Genomic DNA, 26923 nt, shown 5'->3' with positions numbered 1-26923 from the left:
GTGTGAGTGTGTGTGTGTGTGTGTGTGTGTGTGTGTGTGTGAGTGTGTGCATGCCTGTGTGTGTTTAGCAGATGTTCTGTGCAGGCTGTCAGACAGCCAGCAGTATCCTGCAGCCGATACTCTCTCTGGACAGGCTGACTGACTGACAGGTGCGTGTGTACGTGTGCGTGCATGTCTGTGTGTTGTTTGTGTTTTCTTGTGTGTGTGAACAGAAGAGAGCTTGCTTTGCCTCCAGCAAATCAATGTCCCCTCGAGGGAATGTGGAACCTGAGACAAAGAGTGTGAGAGAGAAAGAGCGAGCTCTGGGCAAACACATTTTGCTCTCTTTCCCCTCTCCAATTTCAGTGTCTTTCACGCACAGATTTTTACAGATTTCTCAGTATAATCTGTCTGAAAAATGTTCTCTAAGAAGAAATAAGTGAAGATGTCTAACTACCACAGTGGGAAATTAACCTCTGCCAGCAGCATCGTGAAAGAAACTTAGACCTGGCTCCGTTATGTAACCTGCACGGTGTTTCCAGAGACGAAACAGTTCACGTGTTGAAAACTGGCGTGGATTCACAATTCTGTGCTTTTTTCATTTTATTTTATTGTTTAATAAAACACGATGTCACTTTCCTTTGATCACTCTGAAATAAAAAAAAAAGAAGTGTCTGGTAGTCTATCTACACCTCAATGGCGCTATTTGTCTTCTTTATCGCAGTGCAGTGACACTCTCCATCCAGTCTATTTTTATGTTTACTGAGGTTTCTCTGCTGTTCTGCACTACAGTTACAAAAACTGCTCCCTTGCTGTGGAGAAGTTAACTGAACACACACTTCCCCCTAAGCCCACTATTTCACATCACTGTCTCACTGACAGTAGCTAGAACACATACTGCTAAATTGTGCGATGCTACAATTCTGGAGGCTCGAGTCTTTCTCTAGTAAGAGGTTCAAGACCGTTGGTTGTTATGAAGGTGGCATATAAAAAAGGAACTAATTAGGTCATCACTCAGAGTGACCGTGATGTGAATATGAATTTACTGCATACATTTTAGCGACACTAGCAGCATGGCCGCAGGGATGGAAATGTCAATCTGTCAGTCAGTTGGTCCACCACTTTAATCTACAATATACTGCATCTCATCATCAAGTATTCAATCTATTTCTTAGGGAATTGGTACAAATATCAATGTCCCTTTCAGGATGATGAATAATAACAACTTTGGTCATGCACCAACACTAACTAGTGCCATTAAAATCATTAAAATTCACTCTTGCCCTGTTTAGGACAAAATGCCTGCAAAACTACTGACATCTCCATCAGAAGGTGCCTTGTGTTTAGGGCTAATTAGCAAATGTTAGCATGCTAACAAGCTAAACCAGGACCCCCCCTATTTGTAGATAGAAATGTTTTCACATATTTGAAGCAACACTGCTCAGACACTACTCCCTCATCTATTAATTTATCTCCTTCATACTATTGTAATATGCTGTCTGATTGGATTGAAAGGCACGGAGCCGTCTCCTCATGTTACATCCGTTCTTGACAAACTCAATTAACATAAGAAAAGTTGTCCCAGACAAAAGACATTTTAGCCTTGACTTTGTGCACAGAGGAGAATAATGCAATGCAATCTAATAACGCATAGTCATGTGTGTGCGTGTGTGTGTGTGTGTGTGTGTGTGTGTGTGTGTGTGTGTGTGTGTGTGTGTGTGTGTGTGTGTGTGTGAGTGGACATGAATGGTACTCCAGTGCTTTCACAGACAACCGGAGAAGTCAGTTCAAAAGAAACAACCAATGAACTGTCGAACACAAACCTTGGATGCGTTGAAAAGGTTGTCTTCCAACTTGCATGATTCACTGACACTGTCTAGACAGAGAAAATGTCTCTCTATTCAGCGAAACATTCAAAGAGAATGTGAGAAGTGTGATGAAAACCCTTCTCGGAAAAAAATAACAAATTAAGGTCAAGTCGAGTGTCTCAATGGTGTAGTATAAACCCTTTAACCTCTACTTCAAAACTACCCACACAGGTTGACCTGCACTGTCAAGGCAAACAACAAAGATCGTAACCAGTTTATTTAGGGGATTATATGGACAGACAAAAACTTTTGAAAGAAATAAGATACTATTTGTACTCTACCGAGTAGAGAGAGGTGCCCTGAGAGGTAAAGCAGTAATCATCTGCTGGCTTACCACCAGATGATACTACTGATCAAACCAAATAAGCCCTACTGTATGTATACAGCTTTGTGCGTGTGTTTACAGGCATCTTGGTACCCATGCGTTTCACAGTGTGCGCCCAGCACGACATATCCTGATTCCTCAGTGTTGAGAAGAAACAAGGGGCCAAACCTAATCAAAAATGGGGACCATCCTTGGCAGTGATACTCACACCTACAAACAGAAACTCTAAGTGTTCTCTTTCAGCCATCGGCTACTGGCAGACAGAGAACAGACAGACAGCTTCATATTCATTCGAATATAACTTATTTATTTATTTAGCCTCCGTCTTTCTGCGCTCCAGTCTAGTCTCATCTCCCAGGGATGGAAAGACTTAAAACATGTTATGCATTTACAGGGAACACTCCAGATCAGCAATTCGTATAACGGACGGCAACACTTTCCCATCTCTCTCTCTTTGTCTCTCAAGGGGCAAAGGAGTGTGTGGTGTAAAAAATAAAAGCTATATTGTAGCTATAATGCAATTAAGATACCACACAGAAGATAAAATGCCCCTGTGGCCAAGAAGGTAAATACATCACAACAGATCCTTGAGCCATTCATATGTTCCAATTGTTTGTGATGTAATCCTGTTTCAGACCAGCCCATGCCAGACCATTCCCCATTCTTCTCCTGTCTTTTCTGTACATTATTGTGGCTGATTCACACAAAAAAAGGTCATTATTTAACAATTTGTCTCGATTTGTTTTGTTAGGAGTGCGAGAAAACTCTGCTTTTGCATTTTTCATTCGTCTCGAGACCGCTTTACTTTCATCCGTTTGGAGAAAGAGATAACACGTACAGTATATTGAGACATATTTTCTACACATTTACCTCTGATTGTTTTCCTTCCCTCCTGGGACGCGATCACCTGGTGGATCCATGGGGGAGGGCAGCAGGTTGAGACAGGAGGCGAGGGACTGGCTGGAGTCTTCTCTGGACACTGTGCACACATCCAAACACACGTATAGTCAGTCATCAATTATCTAAGTGCATCTAAAACCTAGAAATGTGTCTAAATATACCGTTCTGACCACAACATATTTAATTCATGAAAAATGTAATAACTCTCTGCTCACAATCGCCTATTTTTTCAGATAGGTGTACTTTCAATGGCTTGATAGAACAGAGTGAGACAGTCTGAGATAAAAGCTGATGAAGCCAAGATTTGGCTCTTCTTCATGTTATTGTAAAGGTCCTGCGGCGTCTCTCTTTTTTGTCCTTGTCTGATCCCACAGAGCAGACTCACAGTTGGAGCAGGAACACAGAGCCCTGAAGTCGAACACTGTTGGCCATAAATTGCTGTGAAACTGCTTTCTTTTTAATAAAGGCCTCAACAAGCCACCTGAGAGAGGTAAAAGTAAGGAGTGCCAGTGAGAGTGTGTGGCGTTGGTTGTGTGCGACTGCATGTGTGTGTGCATCTTTACACGTGCGTGTATCTGTTTTGTGTACACCACCTGAAAGTGTGTGCGCAGGTGTGCGTCTGTGTGTATTTCAATTCGTCCCATTAATTTGAGAGTGTGAAAGAACGTTACTCTTCCATCGCCAGCACAAACTCTTAGTCCCTTGACTTTATGAGAACAATTCATCAAACCTTTAATTTCATGCTACAGTCTGCAAACCATTAGGTCTAATGACTAAGCACGCACACTTGCGTGTGTTACTGTGTGTATTAATGATGCTGCCTCCTTTAGCTCTGCATCAGGCATAGCCGTTAGAGAGTTTTTCAACCTGTGTGTGCGTGTGTGTGTCTGTGTGAGTGTGTGAGCACTCAGTTCAAACCCCCTCTCCCTCCTGATCCTCTCCAACCCCTATAAGCACAGGAAATTTAGTTTATTAGGGCTGAAGCTGCTGTTGTAGTCTTTCCTCCGCTGTGCTTCTGAGCATCTTACTTTATTTGACTGCAACTGTAATATTCTGAGTCCATCTGGGACTTAAATGTTGCCTGGAGATAGATGAGTCTAACCTCGCATTTCTATATCATTTGACTCTGAGATCAGTTAGATAAGACTCGAAGCTACACATGCTTACAAACATGATGGGAGTTAAGCTGAGGGTAAGTGTATCCTGTCACTTTATTTACAGTCAAATACGTAGTCCCTGTATCTGAGTAACCTGAAGCACAAAATGGAAGCTCATGTTTCCCCAGTTGAGTAATTTTATTTATGTATCATACGGTACGCAGCTACCAACTGTCAATGTGTGCATTGTGTGTCTTTGCAGTTAATATGGAGCAAACATCTGCAATCTAGGATCACCTCAATCACAATCGCTACTGAAAGTAGTACTGTGAGTACGGCTGTGTGATAAGTATGTATGTTATATATATCATAGAGATCCAGACCCATTCTGGATTTTTGGGGCCAATGCCAATATTGATATTGGATGGTAAAAAAATCAGATTTTTTTTTTAATTTATCATGTTAATCATATATTAATTATATCAATATATCGGCCAATATTCTTGTATACATCAATGATGCACTTTTTTTTTTACACATTTTTTGCAATAAACTCTTAAAAGGGGTTATCAAACACTTGTGACAAAGATACTTATGAAGAGGAGGCAAAATATTTTACATCATAAACTCTATTGTCCAAAATGAGATCAGTGCACTGAATCAGTAAACACAAATTATAGTATAACAAATTATAAACTCCCCCACGTATCTTTTTGTGCATTATGTTCTATACAAAGAAAGTTGAAAGCATATTGGACAGCGTATACGCGATACAATATATTTTTGAGAAGCCGATATCAACCGATATATAGATTGAGCTCTAAAATCATGTGGCAGTAAAAGAAAAACGTAAATCCACCCTTATTCAATAAAATGAATCACTTTTGTGTTATATAAAAGGAGGTTGTGGTAACTGTTTGGCACTTCATGCTTCACTGTGGCAGAGCATATGCAATAATTCCCCCCTGACAGTCATTTTTTAACCATGGAGGCATGTCAGGAGGAGTGTGACTGAAATGCCAAAACAACAAAGGAGATAAATCGCTGTAAATGAGGCAGCTACATCAAAGTCGTGGCACATGTTAAAAGAACCAGGCAGAGTGCTGGTTTCATGTTTTTAAGGTGATAGACTGGAGGGGGCTTAATGAGGACGAGGAGAGACAGAGAGTGAAGGGAAACAGAGCGAGAGGGAGAGAAAGACAGCAAGAAGAAGGGTTAAGAGAGGTAAAGCAAGCAAGAAAAAAAGTATCTGTGACAATAAGATAAGAGCAGACATTCACTTGAAAAGAAGGAGGGCTAGATAAAAGGCAGGAGTTTGTATGTGACAGATTCTCTCTCGATATGAATGTTTATTTTCTAAGAACTCTGCTTTTCTTCCAGAGAAACAGCAACACAAAGATGTCAACCGAAAAAAATAAAATTAAAAAAAGGAACAAATCATGTGTTTGACCCAGCTTCTGATAAGTAGTTAGACCGATGCTGTAAATCTGCTTGTTCGATACAGTTAAGTGTGAAAAAGCAAGCAGCTGTATCGTCTGTATCTTCTCATGGCCTGTTGGATGCTTCACCCTTACACTTGACATAAAGACTTCAGGTCTAATGAGGTGAAAAGGTTACCATGTCGATGCCGCTGATCATCAGAGAGGTCCAGGTCTAACATTAGATCGTCTTCATCCAGCTCTGAGGAACCCAGGTTGTTTAAAACATCCTGAAGAGAAAACGCAAAACCCCAAAACTTAGAACAAACAATATACATCCGACCAAACAATAATAAATACTTATAATACACATAATGGAATGATTGTTCTGTAATTCTAGGAAATAAAAAACACCTAAACATGTCATCATGATTAACAGTTTTAATGTAACATTCAGCTGGTTTGGCAAACCCTAAGGAAGAAAAACAAAAATGACTAATTAAAATAGAGATAAGATACGACAACATTAAAGCAAATTATTAAATGATTTTCATCAAAGTAATCCGGGAGGTTTTTAACATTCAAAAAGATATTCCCCAACCAGAAAGACACATATTTTTATCATTTCTATGTTACTTAGGTATTAGGTATATAATTAGGATATTATAAGTTAATGGGACTTTTTTCACCTTGCATGCACTTAATGAGGTATTTAGTCTCTCATCGATGCATCCGAGCTCATGAAAACATATTGCTACTCCTGTTACGTGGGGATCATTCGGGTTCGGTTTTGAGAAAGCAATGAAATGAATGAGGCTGTAGCTTTGTGCGACATCTGTCAACATTCCCTGAGCAAAGAATACCTGCTGAACAAGAAAACCATCATGTACTCGCGTGTTTATCAAAACCGTATTCATAATCCAAAGTTTCAATAGCATTTGTCGCATGTCTTTAATTTAATTTAGTAGGCTCGAAAATTAATAGTCTTTCTCTTCTATGTCAGAGAGAACAGGGTGTTCTTTTCCAATAACACATAGCCAACAGTGCTAATCTCCTCACACAGGTTTATTAAATTATCTAACTTTTTTTACCTGAAAATAACCAAACTCATTTTGATGGTTCAGTGTCTTGTAATAGTATGAATGGAGTCTCTGTCTGAGCCACTCCACCCCCCTATCACTCAACTTTCCGTGAGAGGGTAGCATCACAGCGTTGCATACATGTTCACTTCAAGATAAAAGTTTTCAACACATGACATTGTGTTTGTAACGAGCACCTACATTACATTTTCTCACATCTTACATCAAACTCGGACACAATGTTCTCCAGAATCCAGCGATTAGATGTGAGAAAGTACTGACAAGATTTTTCTCAGTCCCTTATCCACATGACTATTGGGAGTCATGCTTCCAGATGTAACGCCCACCAAAAAAAATCTCCATTTGTGATCTTTCAGTAAATGCACTCGTGTTAGTGGTATTATTATGAGATTATAATGATGCATGATGCTCCTTTTGGTTCAGCTGCATTTGAAAAGTCAATGCTGCCATCTGATGGTCATCAAAGGGAAATCCTCTGCATAAAGAAGTTTTAGCAACAAGAAATAAGAATTGACTAAACACAACAAAGCCCTGCATGAGGTAATTAAAGTATAAATATTGTAGCGGTATATGCAAACTTGAGGCAGGTAACTTAATTGGTAAAAATATACAATATATATGTGACAAAGTTGCAACAGACTGTTGTTGACTGCATTATTGTGCATGTAAATCAACAATACTCTATCTTCGAAGAACACAATTTTGCAGATACGTCTCTATAATTGGCTTAAACAGTATTACCATAGAAGTGCACTATAAGACCTTAGACAAATACCAGTAATAATGAGCACCACAACGTTGTTGTTTTTCATCTCATACAGTACACTGAATTATCCTGATGCAGCAACTCTCAGCAGCCTGATAGCTCCACAAGGCCAAAGGAACTCATTATTCATTACAAATAGTGCTTTGACCTGGTTCTGAATACATTTTATTACCTGAAACAACCTTTTAGACAAGGTTTCCAAAATGAAAAAAGGTGGATGATGCTTACTACAGGCTTTCAGACCACTTAATGCTCGACGAGAGACCTTGTCTGAATTATCCTGATTATTCCTATTATGCACCGGTCTAGTGGAGCATCAGCAGATGCAGGTGAATCCGAAAATCCAATGACAGAGTCTGTTCGGCTTTCATCACTGCTTGGAGATAAACAACCTCACAGGCACGTTCTGTGTTGATCTCCTCCCATCTGAGTTAAAGAGCCTTAACGCTTAGTGACATACCGAACTATTCAACCACACCTCTGTCCATTTGTTTGTGTGTGTCTGTGAGAGTGAGAGAAGATTTTCTTATAGCTAAATCAATGTTCTCCAAGGCATTGCGTCTTATGTATGAATATTACTGTTTTCTCATCAGGCACTCAGCGCAGTAAACATCAGAAAAAAGATGAGAATGCCTTCAGTGTAATGCAATTGAACAGAAGACCTCATTTCAGGCATTACAGCTAATAGCTAAAAGGTATTGGAAAAGAAATAAAGACCCATACAGTGCAATACTACTGCACACAGACTTCATTTGAAGCTAAATTACCCATTTTAATGTGCCCCTCTAACCAGAGAAATGTGTTAATATGATTTTATAACCGGGAGATGTCACCTTTTTACCTCGCTTATGTGATCTGAGTGAGTATAATCCTTGAGTTAATAGAGATAATATCAGATCCGAGTCTCAATAAAATATGGCTCCATCTCTGAACTGCCAAATAGAGTGACATCCAAAACAGGAATAAGAGAAAGCAAGAGGTCCTTTCCATCCGTCAGCAGCCACTGGTTTCTGTTCACCCACTGTGGAAATCATATATGCAGTCTATGAAAAATTACATTTACTCAGTGCTTTAGGGTGGTAAATGCATTAAGATCAAGGCAGAGAGTCCTGGCATTGCGGCCAGGTATTATAGCTTCTAGCCATGGAAAATATACGGACTAACAAATTACTTTCATTCTGTGCGAGCAGACACTTCACAGCCAGTTGTGTTTACAACGTGCCTGAGGCAGTCGCGGATTGAATGTCCAGTCAAATCATGAATCCAGAGTGAAAATAAACTGATTTTTACCCACATTGTCTGCCTTACATCATGTGACATTTGTTATATTTAACATCTACTCATTTCAATACAATACAATCACTCATCTCAGAGCAAAGCAAACAGCTGTTTCATCATAAACAAGCAATGCCATTTAACACGTAGGACAGACAAATACTAAATCCCAGTGCTTTATACTGTTGACTTCGGTAGCAATAGAATCCATAACTTCACCATGGTCATATATTTGAGGACATGACGACGATCATAGTAGAATAGAGTACTTCTACAATGTAGTCTGGAAACGACGAGGACGAGGAAGTACGAGAAACTACAACTGTTTTGAATCCTTGACTTTGGAATAATGTCCATCGTCATCTTGCTTTTTTGGAGCCAGAAGTGACCATAGCCATGCACTCTTTTTGCCACACCACCCTAGTACTTAAAACACCATCACAATTCATTGGTTATTTGTTATGTCACACGTGTCTTATTTCTGCAATGACGAGTCAAAACACCTGCCATGAAAAAGGTATATTGCTGCTTAAGGTGGTAACAGAAGATGGTTTGTAGAAGTACTACACATTACAAGTCTAAGATTAAATGTGAAGAATTTCTGGCCAGCCAGCTTATGAGCTCACTCTTAATAGTCATTTCAAAATAAAATAAAAATAATACTCTGAATACTTGAGTGCACCAACATAACCAAAAAGCTACTACGTGGACGGCATTTGAGCTCTTTAGCCACAGTGCTGTGGATGGAAAGAGGCTTCAGTGAGTTAAAAGAAACATTCTTAAATGTCCTTTCCACAGCAGAGGTAGTCAATTCCAATCCTCGAGGGTTGTCCTGCAGTTTAATGTCCTGCAGAGTCTTGTTCCTCTCTGATAGCTAATGAGCCCCTAATTGACTATCAAATCTATTCTTTCCAGGTACATTTACCAATGTATTAGCCTCTGGGCTGTGCACATTACCACAATTATAATATGAATGAAGATACTTTAATCGCCATGATTTTTCTAACATAACAAGTTAGACAAAAGGCATTTATCATTGAATACATGAATGTATGTGATATGCTTCTGTGGCATATAAGTGGTGGTCCATATCTTACAACAGGTAGTTTAAGTTCTTTAGTAACATGCAAAAAATCTAAAAAATGCGTTAAATGTATCATTTAATCACATAATAATACTACTAATGCTGTTTATTTAACAGCATTTTAGCTCATCTAGATATAAGTGCCGATAGCCATGAATACAAATGCATTAGTCATGAGATAAATGAGGATGTTTGTCACCAACCACTGCTGCCAGAGCTGTACAGTGTGGCCAGTTGGCATTAAGAAACCTAGCCTCAGAGGAAATGATTTTATCTGAAACGTGATTAGATTTTATGTGTGTATGGTAATTGTTCCTGCATTATCTGATGTTTCTGAGCATTCAGTACATGTTTGCGAACCTCTTCATTGGTTTTCGTTTTAAAGCCCCGCTGTCTGGTTCTGGTTAGTACAACTTCTTTCTGGGAGAAGAAGTGAATCCTTATGTGTTGTATGATTAATACAAGTGTCACTGATGATATCTAGCCTTTACAAGGGCAGCAGTCAGACTGGAGGATATGAAAACAAGCAGCACTGTCTAGCAAGGACGCCGCAAAGCAACTGTTGATATGCATAAGTATCAGTCAAAGTAAAGTGGATTGCAGTTGAACTTTTCTGCCATATATGTCAATCAAACTACAAAGTTGCATATTCAAAGTTGTTCAGATTGTCTCAGTGATTGCGTTCAATTCCAGTTGACAAAACAGAATTTCTTAAGACGTCGGCGAGAAAATTCTCTCTTATCTCAGTCTGCCTGCCTCAATATTATCGCAGCTGTCATTGGGAAACTTATGAGCAACCAACACTGTATGTGTATGCTGGTAAAATAAATATTTCATAGCATCCCAAAGGGGTATCAAAAAAAGAATAACAACTGGAATGAGATCACGGAGCAGCTCGAGCAAACGCAGCCTTGCTTCGCTTCACAGAGGCACCTCATAGTTTATCTCTGTGACTGTAGCAAATTAGTCGTTTGTCACTGCGCACCAAATCTTCATTTGCTTTATGATAATCGTATTCTGTCTGGGCTGTAATGACGCGGCAGTAACAAAGCATGTCCACCTAGCCTACTGTTTAGTATTGAGTGCTTTAGTCTGTCTGTTTTGCCCTGCACAAGTGTCATGTCCTACAGGCTTCTTTAACACACAAACACCAGTCAGCCACGTTGTATATGCATGAACAATGAGCGTACCATTCTATTCCTTGTATTCATGACCTCACTCGCTTCAGTTATGTATTTACTGCAAATGCTCTGGACTCTCAGTCCAGACCTTTTAGCTACAAGTACCCTCTACTACCCAGCAAAGTTTGACAAAGTTAAAAAAGAAGAGAAGTGGCAGTGCATAATTTAATATTCACTCCAGGGCTCCTGCTTTTTCTGCATGACTTAGGCCTCTGAAGAGCCCTTCATAGGCTGGAAGAAGGAAAGTGAGAGATTACTCCATGTTTGGTGAAGTGTGTGTCAAGAAGCAGATGCAGACTGAAGTACACAGCAACGTGCTGAGTATATCCCTGCCCTTTTTAATCTCTTAGTAAAAGCCTATAGTCTCCGGTGAAATAAATGAGATTGGCTTAAACTAGCTTTCCTACCGCAGAGCCTCCTCCTCGTGTGTGTTGTAGGAAAACCAACCCACACACAATAGTGGCTATAGCCTTTATATCTACAGCATGCATCAATAAAGACAGCCTGAGCTAACAAACAGGATGTAAAATGCTTAAATCCTACAGATGACTGAAAAAGTTTTTCCACATGCTTTATGCATTGTCTCCCGCACTGAACTTAATTTCAGGGCTTTGCCTTAAAGAGCTTCAAATGTAAGAAACCAGACTTTTATTATGTGTTTATCAAATTCAGCTGTATGCACAGAGTCACTTATTTAAAGTTTCTTATGCTTAACTTGAGCTGTTGGATATCTGTACTGAGTGACACATTAAGACTTGAGGTCGCACTTTGTAATGGCAAAGTCAACACAGCACTGTTGATCACCATGTGTGGCTTAACATTGCATTAAATAACCTTTGAAATATGAAAGAGTTTAAGAGAAGTCTGTTTCTGAGATGAACCGTCACCGAAATAACCAAAAAACATACTGTCTTTTGTCTTGTATGTAAATGTGAACAGGCACGATTGATATCCCTTCCAGCAAATAGGGGAAATATTCCTTTTCTTTTTTAGTTTTTAATTCAAAGTGAGTGAAAATTAAAAGCACTATTTTTGTGAATCAAAGCTTCGTAGTACCGCCACCGTGGTTGGTTTTGCCCAGAGCATGCTGGAACACTTTTGGTATATTCATGGCCCAAAGCATACTGGGTGAGATTAGGAAGGATCCCTTATCAAACAGTATATCATAAGGGAGTATGTTAGCAGCTGGTTACAATTGTGGGCAATTGAATCCACTGTTCTCATCCCCTTTTAAGCTGGGCTCTTCCTGTAATGATGCAAGGGCAATTTAGTAATCATGTGGCGAGCTTTCCTACGAGGAAACTTTCATCATCGTCCCATATATGTAGAGTTATAAGCATCAGTACACAGCTACGGTGCCTGTTTTTAAATCCGATACAAGATTGTGGAAATGTTAAATATCTGTATTCAATTCCTACATGTGTAGTTGCTATATAAAAACCTCTATGCAGTGCATTATTTGTGTCACCTCACAGCAAACTGTTCAGTGCCGAAGGCGTCGTTTTAGTCGCTTTAGGATTAAGAGCATTGTGACACAGAAATAATATTTGATTTGAGATGCGAGTAGAACTGGGTTGACTTTACCATTCTGTGCTGTGAATGTTTGCAAAGCTAAAAATGTACATTAAAGAAAGCAGCTGAACTACTTGCTCAAGGCAACAGCTCCTGTAGGCAACTTTTCACCCGGATGCATATCAACATGATACATATCAACAAGTCCCCAGTCAATTAAACCCCAATTAGTTAGAAGTGAAGAAGCCTCTTGGATGAGAGGTGAAACGTCTTCAAGAAACTGAAACAAGTCCAGTTTCCTACGATGCAGCACTTAGAATTACCATGAGCTGGATTACTGAGAACTGCATAAACATCAACATGTACATTATGCATACATATGAAGACACGAGACAGATTTAAACTGTCTAAAGTATAGAACAGGCTCCAGATTGGAGAAATTGATGGACAGTGCTGTTGTTCATCCCTCTTGTTTTTCTGTTTTCTCTACTGTACTTTTATTTCCTTAATTGTGGATATTTATCACAGCCCTGAAACTGGACAGCAGTGTGTCCCTGGTCGCTCATCTTATTCTGTTTCCATTTCATTCTCCTATTCTAATTGATTTTTCTATTGCTCTTCATTATGTCTATAAATGTTGTTCTGTTACATTTATTTGCTTTATGTGAAGCCCTTTCACTTTTCGTGTCTGTGGTCGAAAAGATTCGATACAAATAAACTTGCTCTGCCTCACCTTACTGGGAGGATGTACAGAAGAGGAAGTGGCACTTACTTAGCTTAGCTACTTAGTCAAGCTAACTGCATGTGCACGTGTGTCTACTCATGCTTTATCTAAACATCTTAATTACAATGTAAACTGCTACACACAGACCACACCGTATGTTTCACAGCTCAAGACCTACCAGACTTCCCAGTTTGGATGATGAGGAGTTGTTTCTGTGTTTCAGCAGACCACATCCCTCCATGCCGGGGGCATCTCTGTGGTTTCCATGGATACGAGGCCCACCAGCCCCCTCAGACGAGGAGCGCAGACGCCTTTCCATCCGCATCACCTCATGATAGGGGCTGACACTGCTACACAGAGAGGCTAGAGCAGAGAACAGAGCAAAGAGACGGAGAGAAAGGCTGAATAAAAGTGATTCCACGAGCAGAGACATAATCATCTTTTTATTATTATTTCCAACTGGTAGCAGTCAGCTCTATTTCCTGTGGGATATATGTTGTTTTGTTTTTTTTTCTTTCCATTAAACTTAATGACAGAGCAGCTTCTCCTTATTCAGCATTTTAAATAAAGTTTAATCTCCCTGTTATGAAGCTCTTCAGAATGCTTGTTTTTGGTCAAATAGTATTTGTGCCTGTTTTGTAATAACAACAGTTGAGTACCACCAAGCTTACTGTTAAACAATGACACTGCAGAGTGAATACACTTCACTCAGACAAACAGAAAATTGCTATAATTGCTCTATTTTGATCTACTAATACATAGATGTGAATAGAGACTAATACCACATCCTCTCACTGAGCAACACGCTGTAAAATATTTGTTAAACAGCATTTTATACAAACTACTTCCTCTCTTCCTCTTTGTCTCTCTCTCATACACACACACACACACACATACTGTAGTTTTCCTGGTGTGTGGTGTGAGTGTGTGCGTCTTCCTCTTGTCTTTGTTCTTATGGTGTTACAAATGAGCATGGATATTCGAGGTTTTGGCTTTGTGTTGAGCAACAGCATTACCCTGAAAAGGGCCCATAATTAGCTTGTCTACAACCATTTTTTTTCCTCAGCATTGAGTCCATTTCAACCAGGAAGGAAAATCAGACCTGTACTAAATGTGGGCGCACAAACCAGAGGCTTGTGTCATTGTGTGCAAACATGAATATATTAAAATTCACAGAGCAGCTTGACATTCTATCACTGTAGTCTGTCTTTAGTTCGCACTGCCTGGAAGCTAGAAATTCACAAGTATAAATCAATATTCAGCTGCTTTCCAGCAAGCATGTATTTGAACAAACTCTGTGTGTGTGTGTGTGTGTGTGTGTGTGTGTGTGTGTGTGTGTGTGTGTGTGTGTGTGTGTGTGTGTGGGTGGGTGGGTGGGTGTTCACAATCTCAAATTAGAAATGTAATATACAAAGCAGCAAATATCATGCAGTTACATGAATTACAGTTCTGCAAGACGGTACAGTAGAACCAATCACAATTTTTGTTGACAATAATTTTCTGTTTTTTTCATGATGTTATTTCAAAGTGTATACATTTAATTAATTTAAAGTGCATGTTCGATGCTTTCATATCTCATTGATAACAACGTATGTGAGTTGGGAGACCACAGACTGAATAAAATGACAGCCTGAGTATACACAAAACTATTCTGAGATGCTGCTGTTGGGTAGATATCAAAGATGCAAGCGAAGCAACGCGACATATAAAATGAGCACAGCAGAAATGTTGGACAAGTCAGACCACTGCGTTCAATTATCTATCTCTGAATCTCCACAATATAAATCAAGTGCCAGTTGTCCACCTGGGAGTGACTATTGTTGGTGCAACATCACTGTGATTCGGCCTATACAACAAAAGATTAGATCAAACGGAGCATTTCAACTATAAGTCATTAACTTCTTACAAGAGTGTTTGCGCTGGCATGTATACAAATGCCCGTCCGTTAATATTTTATTGGTCTGAAATGTAATCTTAGAATAGTTTGACTTTCATAGAGCTCAACTGCAAGCAAAGCACGAATTAAGTGACATTTCAGTATTAGTAATATGAAATTATCAGTTGCAGCAGCTTAACTTGATTCCTACATGGTTACTTAGTCCTGGTGAAACCAAAAATGTACCAAAACTCATTAAGAGTTTGAATCATCTTTCTCTTTTGCTGAAAGGGAAATAAACTCAGTCAGAAGTTCATGTTGTTCATGGTTTAATCAAAGTCTGCCATGAGGTAAACCATTCTTGGAAAGCAGAGCAGTGGGCTGCAGATTTAGTTTTTGGTGCTGTTACCAGAAAAGCCTTGGCTAAAAAAAAAAAAAACCTCCTCTGCAATATGTTACGGCAGCTGAAGAAGTGGGGAGGATAGTGACAAATCATGCTTGGTCAGGGAATACATTTTCAGTATGACACATACTCTTTCTCTTCTGTCACCCACAACTGGCATTGATTTATTAGGCTGAGGTATTTTTCCGAATTCACAGTCTGAGTTACAGCTGCAGAGTGACAGGCGAATGAGTTTTGAAACTGTAAAGTTTCTTGTAGAATTTGTAATGCTTGAAAACACTTTGTACTTTTATCACAAATGACCACATCATTCTGAAGTTGAGGAAACACATAGTTTTCAAAAAAGAAGTGGAAACCAGCTCAGTGAGACATGACAACATTACTTTGATTCTAATTAGCCCAACTTGCATCACCTCCACTTAACAGTTTCTTGGGGGAGTCTGTATCAGAGGCGTGTTAATGAACTCTCAAAGATTTCTATTTGCTATGTTCTTCACACTTGTTCAGTCTTGTACAATAGGATGTGAAAATACCAATCAACACTGAAGGAGCAGAAGCATGGCGTCACCTTAACGGCATGATACATGTTTACGTCAAACTCACTGGGCAGAGATAATAGTACATGTTTTTTGAAGAATGCATCAGCATGACATCAGTTTCTCAATACAATTTGTGGTTAACTGTAATGGTAAATGTACTCAAATAACTCCTCTATAGGTGAATGAGTGCCGATGTTAGAAAGCAAGTGAGGGAGAAGAGTCAATGGGAAAAAAAGCTAGTAACTTAGGCACCAAAGAAAGCAGATGCATCATACTAACAAGCCTGTATAGCCTGTACGTCACTGCATAGTGAGAAGTCAATACTCTTGTCTGTCTTTGCGATAACATACCTGGCCAACCATTTTCATGGAGCCCTCATCACAAAGGAATGTCAAACACCTACTGAAGCCAAGCTTGTGTCTGTCTGTGTGTCTCCGCTATGAGGGATCAACCTAGGCTTGTAACGACCACTGAGCATTAGTGTATAACCGTTTAACAGGGTGAGAAAATGTGTGCGTCTGTGAATGTAAATCTGAGATTTAGCTGTTCGTGTTTGCCTGACTTTCATACCTGCATGTGGTTTCCTCAAGTGAGAGGACCTCGGTTCGTGGCAGCCACAGAAGCTTCCTCTTTCTTGAACAGACAGTGTGTTTCTTGCCCTCCTTTCTGATTGCTCTGGGTTGGAGTGACAACCCTCACTGCGCACCACACCCGCCTCGCTCTCGCTTGTTGTCTCTGTGTGGTAACCCGCCTTTCTCTTCTCCACCAACTCCTTCCTCTGTTCTACAGACACTACTTCCTTTGCTTCCTTTCTCTCCTCCTCCCTCTCCTTCCTCTCTTCCAGTGATTGTTCCCGCAGAGGTAGGCAGGGTACAGCTGTCTCGGGCTCTGAGAGGGAAATGGCAGTCTCATAGTCGGTGTTGTTGGCTGTGCTGGTGTCAGGGAGTAAAGGTTTGTCGGTGCTGGACTCGGCGGGAGTGAAGAAAACCTGGGGAGAGGACGGACCGAAAGCATTTTAAAATGTTGCATTCAAATACAAGAACAACTATGAACTCCAATGAGGCAAAAAGCAATTTATAGAGAGGAGAAACCACTTTAGTACTCATTTAGTAGGTGGATATTTGTGTCCTCGGGCAGCAGTGTGCATGTTTAGATAACACAGTCATACAGTATTTACTCTTCAATGGCCTGAGTACAGAGCTTTGTCTTTGCAGCTGTTATTCTGGGTAAATGGTTTCCTGTCTGGAGTTCCCTCAACAACCGAGAAATAAAATAGGAAACATTCTTTTTGAAGAGGAAAAGTTGAGAGCACAAAGGTGTGAAATGTGGAGAGCAGTTTGCAGACATGCGAAGGGTTTTCTTTTTCATGCCTAAGCACTTTCAATAAAAGGACTTTTCATGCCCAGTGCTCAATTTTTATGCCACATTTCACAGATTCCACACAATGGTCATAAATATTCCTCTTTTATAGTTTTTGTTCTTGACGTCCAAGGGCACCTGTGGTTGTATTGTCCTTTCCTGAAGCACTTATGTCTCAATCTTTTTTGCATATAATTTCCTGTTTGAAAAAGCCTAAAAATGAGTTGCTCAGATAATTTTGAATGCTTGTCAAAACTCATGCTGGTGCACTACGATTAATCTTTCACAGAAGCGTGCTCTATGTCTATACTGATTAACCCGTTTGATTCCAAAGCACCTTGTATGATTCAGAGAGACAGAGTTAAAAGCGTAAAACAAGCTACCTGGGAGGTAGAGACCGCCACGCTGAAGGTCTCTGGAGCAGGTGGAAGGTCAGGTGGAGCTGTGTCAGTAGCCGGCCCGGGCACAGAGCTAGGTCCTGGGTCTAAACCCGATTCAGGACTTGGGACTGGCAGGGCATCCACCTCCGATACAGAATCCTCCGTGATGGGGATGAACTCTGAAGGGGTGATGGCTGTGGTTCGGTCCTCTGATATCATCGGTGACTGTAGTGAGCTCTCACCACCAGCACCAAGCAGCTCGCCTGGCCATGACCCCGGTGTGAGCCCTCCGGCCCCTGGAGTGATGGTGGTGGAGCTTGGAGGTTCCAGATTCACTTCAGGAGGTCGGTGGTGATCAGAGGTCTTGGAGAAGCGGTGGTGAGCAGAGAAAGATTTGGGCAGCAGCTGTTTCTTCTGGCGTGATGAGCGTTTGTTATTACTGCCACCGCTGTAGTCATCAAGGAACCCAGAGTCGTCTCCCTCATTGGTCCCTGAGCTGCTGATGCAGTTTATAAACACATTTCGATTGGTCGTGGAAGAGGACGAAGACGCTTTTTCAAAATCCTCAGTCTGAGAGCGTGTGATTTTCTTCTTGTGGCTACCGAACCCAAACGAGTGGCGTGACTTGGGGCGTCCACCACTCTCACTGAAGCCTGTTGACACCGACGTAGGGATCGTCTGCTGGTTATTTCCGTTTGTGTCAGTGCCCTGCGACAGCGGAGGAGTGAGGTTCAGGTTTATAGGCTGGACACGTGGCTCACTATTCCGTTTAGCTGTGAAACTGAGAGATGGAGTGCGGAAAAGGCTCCGCCGTTTCCCGGTGCTGCCAGAGCTGGAGTTAGTGCTGGATGGCGAGGAGCTGTGGACACCATTTCCCACTCCGCCTGAAGACGGAGAGGAAGGGAGAGACTCCTGCCTCTTGCTGCTGCTGCGGCGGAAGATCGGCAGGCGGGATACGAGTGTGGAGCGGCGTGAGCCTGATTCACCCATCTGGAACACTGAGGAAAGAGCCAAACACAAGAAACATTTAACTTAAATCACATACTGTACAATCACATTCAAGATGTACACTATGCAGTATGTTCTCTTGTGCTGCAGGTAAGAAATCTCAAATAAACTGACACATTCACTGCTAACCCTTTAAGCAAATGCTGGACCTTAACACCACCAAATGGGAGAGCACATAGTGTTTTTAGTTTTAAAAAAAAAATCAAAACAAGGAGCTTCAGAGAGCACAGGCTGTTTGAAGTGAGAAATCTGCCATCACATTTCCCACGCTCAGTGAGTCAAAACAAATTACCACTGCATCTTTATCCTGCAGATGCTTCTGTTGCAAATGATGTCATATGTGATAGATTTTCTCTGTGAGGGCATCGGCAATGCATTTGTAAACAGCGTTGTTTGTCCTGTTACTATCTCCCAGCGAGGATTCTGTGATTAAAACATTTCAAAACACAACTTATAAAGCAAATCATAACTCATTTTCAGTTTTTCTCATTTCCAAAGTGGTTTGACCCAGCATACTTAAGATGCCCAGCTTACTTGGAGTTCTGTTTGTGGTGCAGCTATACATGATAAGAATAAAAGATAGGACTACTGCTATCACAAAGAAGTGAAAAGTCACAGACAAAGAAGCCGAAATTGCCATTTAGTCAACTCGTACTTTTTACCCTAAATCTCTGGACGTCTGACATTTTCCACTTAAAAAGGAGACATCACAGTTTTTAATATTTATAAGGTAAAAACAACAGGAGCTGTACCAAAACACAACATTTATTCAGGCACACAGGGCTTCTGCTCCAAAGAACATAAATTCAAGCTCAGTCTTAATCTGATGGGGGAAAAAGTCTACTTCTCTTTAACATGCGTGTAGCGCCACATTATGTAATAATGTAATATTTCACTTCATTATGTAATAACGCCGCATTTTGTAATAATCTGCGTGTAATAACTGCATTTTGTAATAATTACAAAATGCAGGTGTTGCACTTTTTTTAATCAAGAAAATGTAAGAATTTGGTGCATTATGTAATAAACCACCAAAATGGATGTCTTAATTAGAAAAAAACATTATACCATCAGAACGACATTGACTTTAAGCATACTAGCATGAATTGTAAATATGAATTAATTTTAAAAACTAGTAGGATGTTTCATTGGTCAACTCTAAATAAAATATAACTGAATTCATAGAGAATGTGTTTGAAAGCTCATAGAGACAAAACTGCACTAAATGAGTGTTACTGGCACGAACATTATCGGTGCACTGAAATGTTGGAAGACATACACACATGCAATCTGGATTATGTTATGCAAATATTATACGTGACAGAAAGCAGACAAAACACAAAAACAATTAAAGCTGCAAGCAGCGATGAACGGGCCCTCGCCCCCCCACGTACGTTGGGCCGTGGCGCCGTCGGAGGGCAGACGCAGAGGGCAAGTTTGTCCAGTATGTAGCCCTAGAGCTAACCCATCAATTATATGTCATGTTGTAATGTATGATTTGGAGAAAACAGCCTGTGAATGTCATGTAAATTGGATGATGTCTGTCGTCACAGCACATAGCTGAGCGAAAGATAGCACCTCTGTAAGCGTCTGTCAGAAATGCATGTATGTGTTATGTGTGAGAGAAAGTGTGTGTGTGTGTGTGTGTGTGTGTGTCTTTTGGTTTCACTTCTGTTTTGTTGTGCTTGCTTTTATTGTGTGAAGCTCTTTGTGCTACATTGTATTTGTATTAAATGTGCGATATAAATGACGTCTGACTGATTGATATCAGGCTGACCCACAACACAACATAGCCACCTAGTGGACAGTTTGTGTCCAGCAAACACCACACATTGACATGGCAATTACAATGGCCGAGCACTGAAAGTTCAGACTGTCATGCCCACCAGGAATAATGTAGGCGAAAGCTTTTTACAACTTTTCATTATCAAGGTATGAGGATGAGTCTTAGTGACTGTGAAGTCTGTGGCGTTAAATCTGTAGGGCAAGTTAATTAAAGTACGAGCCATGGAAATGGGTGGAAATGGCGGCAACATCTCAACTTTGAACCAAAATGGCAAACTTCCCGTTGGACTGAGGTTGTGGGTCCAAGAGGCTTTTTTGTGCGCTTGGTCACGATACTTATGCGGGCCGAAATTCGTTAGTGTATGTGCATGTAGGAGGCGGGGCTTCAAGTTTGACAAAATGGCCGCTGTGAACCAAAGTGGCCGACTTCCTGTTGGACTGAGGGTTTCGGTGCTGAGGGGTATTTTGTGCGTCTGGTCATGATACATATGTATATCGGAGGCAAAAGCTTTTGACAAGGTGTCATCATCAAGGTCTGAAGATGATATTTAGTGAGTGTGAAGTCTGTGGCGTTAAATCTGTAGGACTAGTGAAATAAAGTAGGAGGAGTAGAAATGAAAAAAAATTAATGGGAAAAGCCATAAGGGGGCGTTAGGGGGCGCTACTGAGCTATCGTGCTGCACATGAGGGCAGCTGTAGTATCGAATTAACGTACTCATGTGTAACGAGCTACGGGCCAAATCTGGTGACCCATGACTCATGCAGCCAGTGTAGTTACATGATCCTAACATGATTTTGAGTCAATTGATCACATGACCTGGAAGCTATTGAGCTAAAATGCTAATATTTACATATAAAAATTAATAAAAATTAATAAAAAATATGAAAAGATGTAAAATGTAAAAACAAGAGGTGTATCTCATGCAGCCAGTGTAGTTACATGATCCCACACTGATTTTGAGTCAATTGATCACATGACCTGGAAGCTATTGAGCTAACATCCTAATATTTACATATAAAAATTCATAAAAAATAATAAAAATTACTAAAAAATATGAACAGATGTAAAACGTAAAAACAAGAGGTGTATCTCATGCAGCCAGTGTAGTTACATAATCCCAATATGATTTTGAGTCAATTGATCACATGACCTGGAAGCTATTGAGCTAAAATGCTAATATTTACACATAAAAATTAATAAAAAATGGAGAGAGGTGGGTTGCTGGGGCTGTGTCTATATGTGCTGAATGTAACCATCAGAATATAACTTTTTATTCATCTGATTAACCGGCTTTATCGAGGCCGGCGCTTGCTCACTATCTATGTCTCTCGACCAAAGCTCTCTCTCTCAGACAAACCTCCACAGTCAGCATGAAATGTCAATGACAGTATGTCAATGAAACTGAAGACTATTCATGGATTCACTTCCTCATTCACTAGTGTTTTTTTTCATCAAGTCTAAAGTAATTTTTTTTTTTTTTTAATAGTCAATTGTCTATAGCCTTCTTTTTTTAATTACATAAACATGATTAGAGATATATCTTTTTGATGCGAAAGATTATTTACGCTGTTTTTAGTTGGTTTAGTTTTGATGGTCATTTATTTTTATCCACTATAGGAAAGGACATCAATGTTGCATTAAAGAAATGGAGCTGGAATAGTTTTTTTCTGTTCCATATTTGTTTTTGTGTTTTGTCTGCTTTCTGTCACGTATAATATTTGCATAACATAATCCAGATTGCATGTGTGTATGTCTTCCAACATTTCAGTGCACCGATAATGTTCGTGCCAGTAACACTCATTTAGTGCAGTTTTTGCCTCTATGAGCTTTCAAGCACATTCTCTATGAATTCAGTTATATTTGATTTAGATTTGACCAATGAAATTGGTTATTACATAATGTGGGGCTACAATGCGCCATGTTACAATTAATGTTTATTTGACAGCTGAATCATGAAGAGACGGGACTGACCCACAGGGAGAGCGAGAGAAAAAGAGACGGGAGTGTAATCGGATGAAGGCAAATGATACAGAAAGTATAACAATTACAGTCCTACTATCCTGTATTACTTAGTATCTTTGGGATTCTATACAGCTTAAATCAGTTCAAGTTCAACAGATCTTTGGTTTTAAGCCCTGACAACTGTCACTTACATTTTCAAATTCTTCTTTAAAAGGTGAGGAGGATTTTACAATAAGAGCTCGACTTTATCTTGGTGGATTTTCGCAGGTTGGGGTGAGGTAATTTCAACAAAACATACCACCCTCAAGCGACTCAGCAATAAACACTTAAAGATGAAATTCAAAGTTTGGCTTCTCAAATCTGTCCCTAGTAAACCATCTTCCGAACAAATCAATAAAAAATCTCTGGCAGTGTTATCAGTTCAGTCCAACTCATCCCTCGAGTGTAAACCCTCTTCTTAAAGAAATCAATTAAGGATCTTTGAAACATCTCTGACACTGTCAAAGTTATCTTCAAACCAGTCAGCAGTCTTAGTGCACAAACTGTCCAGGAGTGTAGCTGCAGGCTAATGCTAAGCTAGCTATGACATCTTTGAAGTGTTTTTAAAGTTTGTTTTTTTCACTGTGGACCCGCTGTGGATGAGCGCAAGTCGGTGCAGCCGGTGTCACCAACACTGCCATTGAATTTGATCATCAAAATTGAAAGCTAATTTCGATCGATTCTCGATTTAGAAACTAAATCGTGTCACCCTCTCATCAGTTACTGACTTTAAGCACAACATGCAAAAGAAGACAAAAGAGGTGACAAAAGCAGAGTGGGAGTTTGTCAGTTTAGGCAAAAAATAACAGAAGACTAAAATGAACTTGCATCATCAACACTTAATTATCTGGCCTTAGGAATGCTACCTGTCTACCCTCTCGACGGCACTGTCCGAATCGAGGTTGAGCCTCCACAGTTTTAGAATTAGCAAGCCTCTTAGTGAACGCACTGCAAGCAGGACTACTGTCTCGCTGCTTGTTAGGATTAACCAAAGTTCCAGGGAGACATTATTTTCGGTACATACTCACGTTTTCATTGTTGTTTGCAATTAGTAAGCCAAACAGTGCCTATGAAGTCCTTCTAATGTTGAAGAAGCTGCGACTGTGAGAGCTACTGGAGTGTTTTGTTGTCGATCTCTGTGTAATAAGCTTACATTAACACCCTTTACTGAAGTGGCTTATGAGTGTGCCACCTCCTTGAAAGTAAATTTGATCAAGTTCTAAATACACATGCAGCTCCTGTTTTTATTGAAGGTTACCTTACTGTAATATACAACCAAGGTACATCAATATTGTCTAAGACAGAATAGGCCAACAATATTTACAGTAATGACAGAGTAAACAATGAAATGATATGTGCACACATAACAAAATGCTTTGCTCTGTCTGTCCTGGATCACTTCAATCTGTCCGTGTAAGTCAACACACAAGCAGCCCTTGTCAACACATTTGAGACTTCCTTTTTACGGATGACCCAGCAGTTTAGAGGCATTTAGCTCATTATCGCCACAACACAGCCATTTGACCTGGTCATGAAGCTCTGACCTGGCTTATCAAGACAAGGTGAGACATCCAACGGATTGGATCAGGATTAAAACGCATTGAAGACACCTGTGTTACGTACCGTACCAATCATGAGTGATGAGAAAACTCTTTTAAGTGATGACACTGACCTTACGTTGATAGACATACACACGACTGTATTTGGCATCGTGCTCCTGTTCCATAATGACCAACTGCAGTTTTGTCGAACACACTACTCACCAGAATAATATCTAAATGAAGTCTGTCCATGCGAACGCTTACAAAAACAGGCAAAAGAGAAGTAGTGCTGTCTGCACTGCACTGAAACAGGTGCTTATTTTCTCACTGCTCATTCACTGCACGAGAAGTGAGACTACCTGTTTCACAGAGGAGCATAACTCTACCTCATGTCGGTTCCTCTTTTCTTTGCTGCTTTACTGCGGTTAGTGACGGCGGACAAGACAAGTGTATTTTTAAGATTTACAGGTTTCTAGGGAGCGTCATTTTCTGAGTATTTCAGCCCAATGCCCAAAATTTCACAGTGGGTCATTATAAATTGGAAACCACAGGTTTGCTGCAAATATTGAAGGGTAAACAACAATAGCTCAATGTCAATCAGTATATACATTTGTATGAGGCTCTGCAGTTGCTTCAGAAATTCCCAAACAGATTTTGACTTAAAATATTATTATTACAAACTATTGTTAAACAAAACAATGGTGCTGTAAACATAGAGCCAGCTTCCATTTCAAACACAGGCTGTTGTAATGCACACACAATACACAATATATGTTCATAATGGATTGTTTTGAAATCAATATCTGTGGGAGTTGAGAGGAGCCCCCTGCCATGCTCCTAATGATCTCAACATGCCAAATAAACCAGCTTAGCTTGAAGTCTTTTATTCCTGCACTGCTGACAGTGTCGACTCGTTTGCTCATCAACACATTCTACAGCCTGAACCTACACAAGTTATATGGTAAATCAAAAGGTGAATTCCCATCTCAGGGTAATTTTACACTGATATATGATTACATGACAGTTTGAAAGAATAAAGGTGTGTATGGGTGTGAACAACTGGGTGTTTCCTATACAACAGGTTCTTGATGGGATCTTTTTCACAACCATAACCACGTGTTACGTACAAAATCATAATCTCTACTACATGGAGTAGAAGATTAGATATTGGGCAACACTGCTGTACTTAGGACTGAACAAACACAGTGAACAATATACAGTACTGAAAACAAGCTTTCATAATGTGGTGGAGACTGATATGGCATCTTGAGATCACTTAAAACAAGGTAATGTGGCTCGACCAAAGGCTCCGTAAAGTGAATTATTCCTTTGAACCTGGGAGGATTTGTGTATTTTAATAAAACAAGAGATTTAAGATTATCTATATATATGTAGTATGTGGCAATATACAAATCAGAAGAAATGTACACACAAATTTGAGGAACCAAATTCATTTTTCATTTCCTGTTTTCATCACTGTAGCTCATACTGTTGCAAATCTTACATCTTACATCAATATACCACCAACTTTTTCACTTATGGCAGGCATAACAAAACTGCTGCCCTCGCCTATGCAAGCCAGGACATGTGGACAAAACAACAAGCCATCCTTGGGTGGAGGACACCATTTTAATGTAATCTTCCTTGCTACTGAAAATATGAAAACCATTTTGTCAGGGGCCACCAAGGAAACAAGAACCCTTTGCTTATTCAGAACACACACACAACACACTGCAACTTAAGAAAACACATGCAAATACGCAAAACACAAGCAAAACACAGGCCAGGACTTGTGACAACACATATGTCGCGTTTAAAAAAACATGCTGCAAATAAAAAAAACAACGGAGGCAAACTGAGAAAAAACATTCACCAACGTGACATACAGTGGCATACAGATACAAGTACGATGATACTGAAACAGATTAGCTGAAAACAACAGATTCCTCAATTATAACCAGTTATAACATAGTTGTGTCACTCAGACAATGCTGGGATGAAGAGTAGATAAAAAAACAAATAAATCTACTGCACAGATAATCACAATATTCTAGTTTATACAAACACATGGAGATGTGTTTCAGACATAATATGGAGAATCCTTACGACATTAATCCCTCCATTCATAGGCTGCACATCACAGTGCTGAACTGATGGAGGTTGTATGTCATACGATATGATGTCATGATGGGGATAACACATAAATATTAATAAGCATGATCACAGAGTATTGTATCACTGAGGCTTCAATTGAACTGAAATGGAGATGAAGTGAACATTTGCATTTGGCTAAAAATGTGTTGGAGTTAAGGTCTTTTGTTCTGAATCTTTAGTCTCCATCCCCAAGTCTGGATAACCCTCACGACATAGTATAAGGTACACACTGATTTTTTATGTTAGAGCTGTAACGATTAGTCTATTCCTAGATGAGTCAATCAAAAGCAAATTAGACAACAATTTGTAGGGGCGGAAGATATATTCTGGTCGATAAATTATTATATTTATATTATCAGTATCGGTCAGATTCTACTAGATAAATTGAGGCCGTAATGTGAATTCAAAGTGCGAAGATTTAATTTAATGGAGGCAGCATTTTACAAACATCAATAGTAGGCGGCTGTTTGCACCTTGAGAGTTGGTTTAAGATCAACCAATAAACACAGAAGAAGAAGAAGAAGAAGAAGAAGAAGAAGAAGAAGAAGAAGAATGTGGAGAATTAAATCATCCACTACATCTTATTGTGCGTCACTCTGGGAAATCGTGATCAGCAAAATTTTTTTCCACTAACTGATTGAGCGATA

The 26923-nt window shown here is 39.9% G+C and overlaps 1 protein-coding gene across 1 annotated transcript in view; it reads right to left on the bottom strand.

The window, feature by feature from the left end:
• The window catches only part of ccser1 (coiled-coil serine-rich protein 1), a 121994-nt gene that overhangs the window by 94093 nt on the left and 978 nt on the right, over nt 1–26923 (bottom strand). The window contains exons 2-6 of the mRNA XM_084358848.1: nt 17790–18784; nt 16618–17035; nt 13408–13592; nt 5787–5877; nt 3043–3151 (exon numbers count right to left, since the gene is read on the bottom strand). Coding sequence (XP_084214974.1) covers nt 3043–3151; nt 5787–5877; nt 13408–13592; nt 16618–17035; nt 17790–18776 — 1790 coding nt within the window. The 5' untranslated portion in view covers nt 18777–18784. The remainder of the gene's footprint in view (nt 1–3042; nt 3152–5786; nt 5878–13407; nt 13593–16617; nt 17036–17789; nt 18785–26923) is intronic.

This window comes from Pagrus pagrus (assembly GCF_965226575.1).
Source record: "Pagrus pagrus genome assembly, chromosome: 8".
NCBI lineage: Eukaryota > Metazoa > Chordata > Actinopteri > Spariformes > Sparidae > Pagrus > Pagrus pagrus.
Note: the sequence above shows the minus strand (reverse complement) of the source record. Positions and strands in the feature narration are given on the sequence as shown.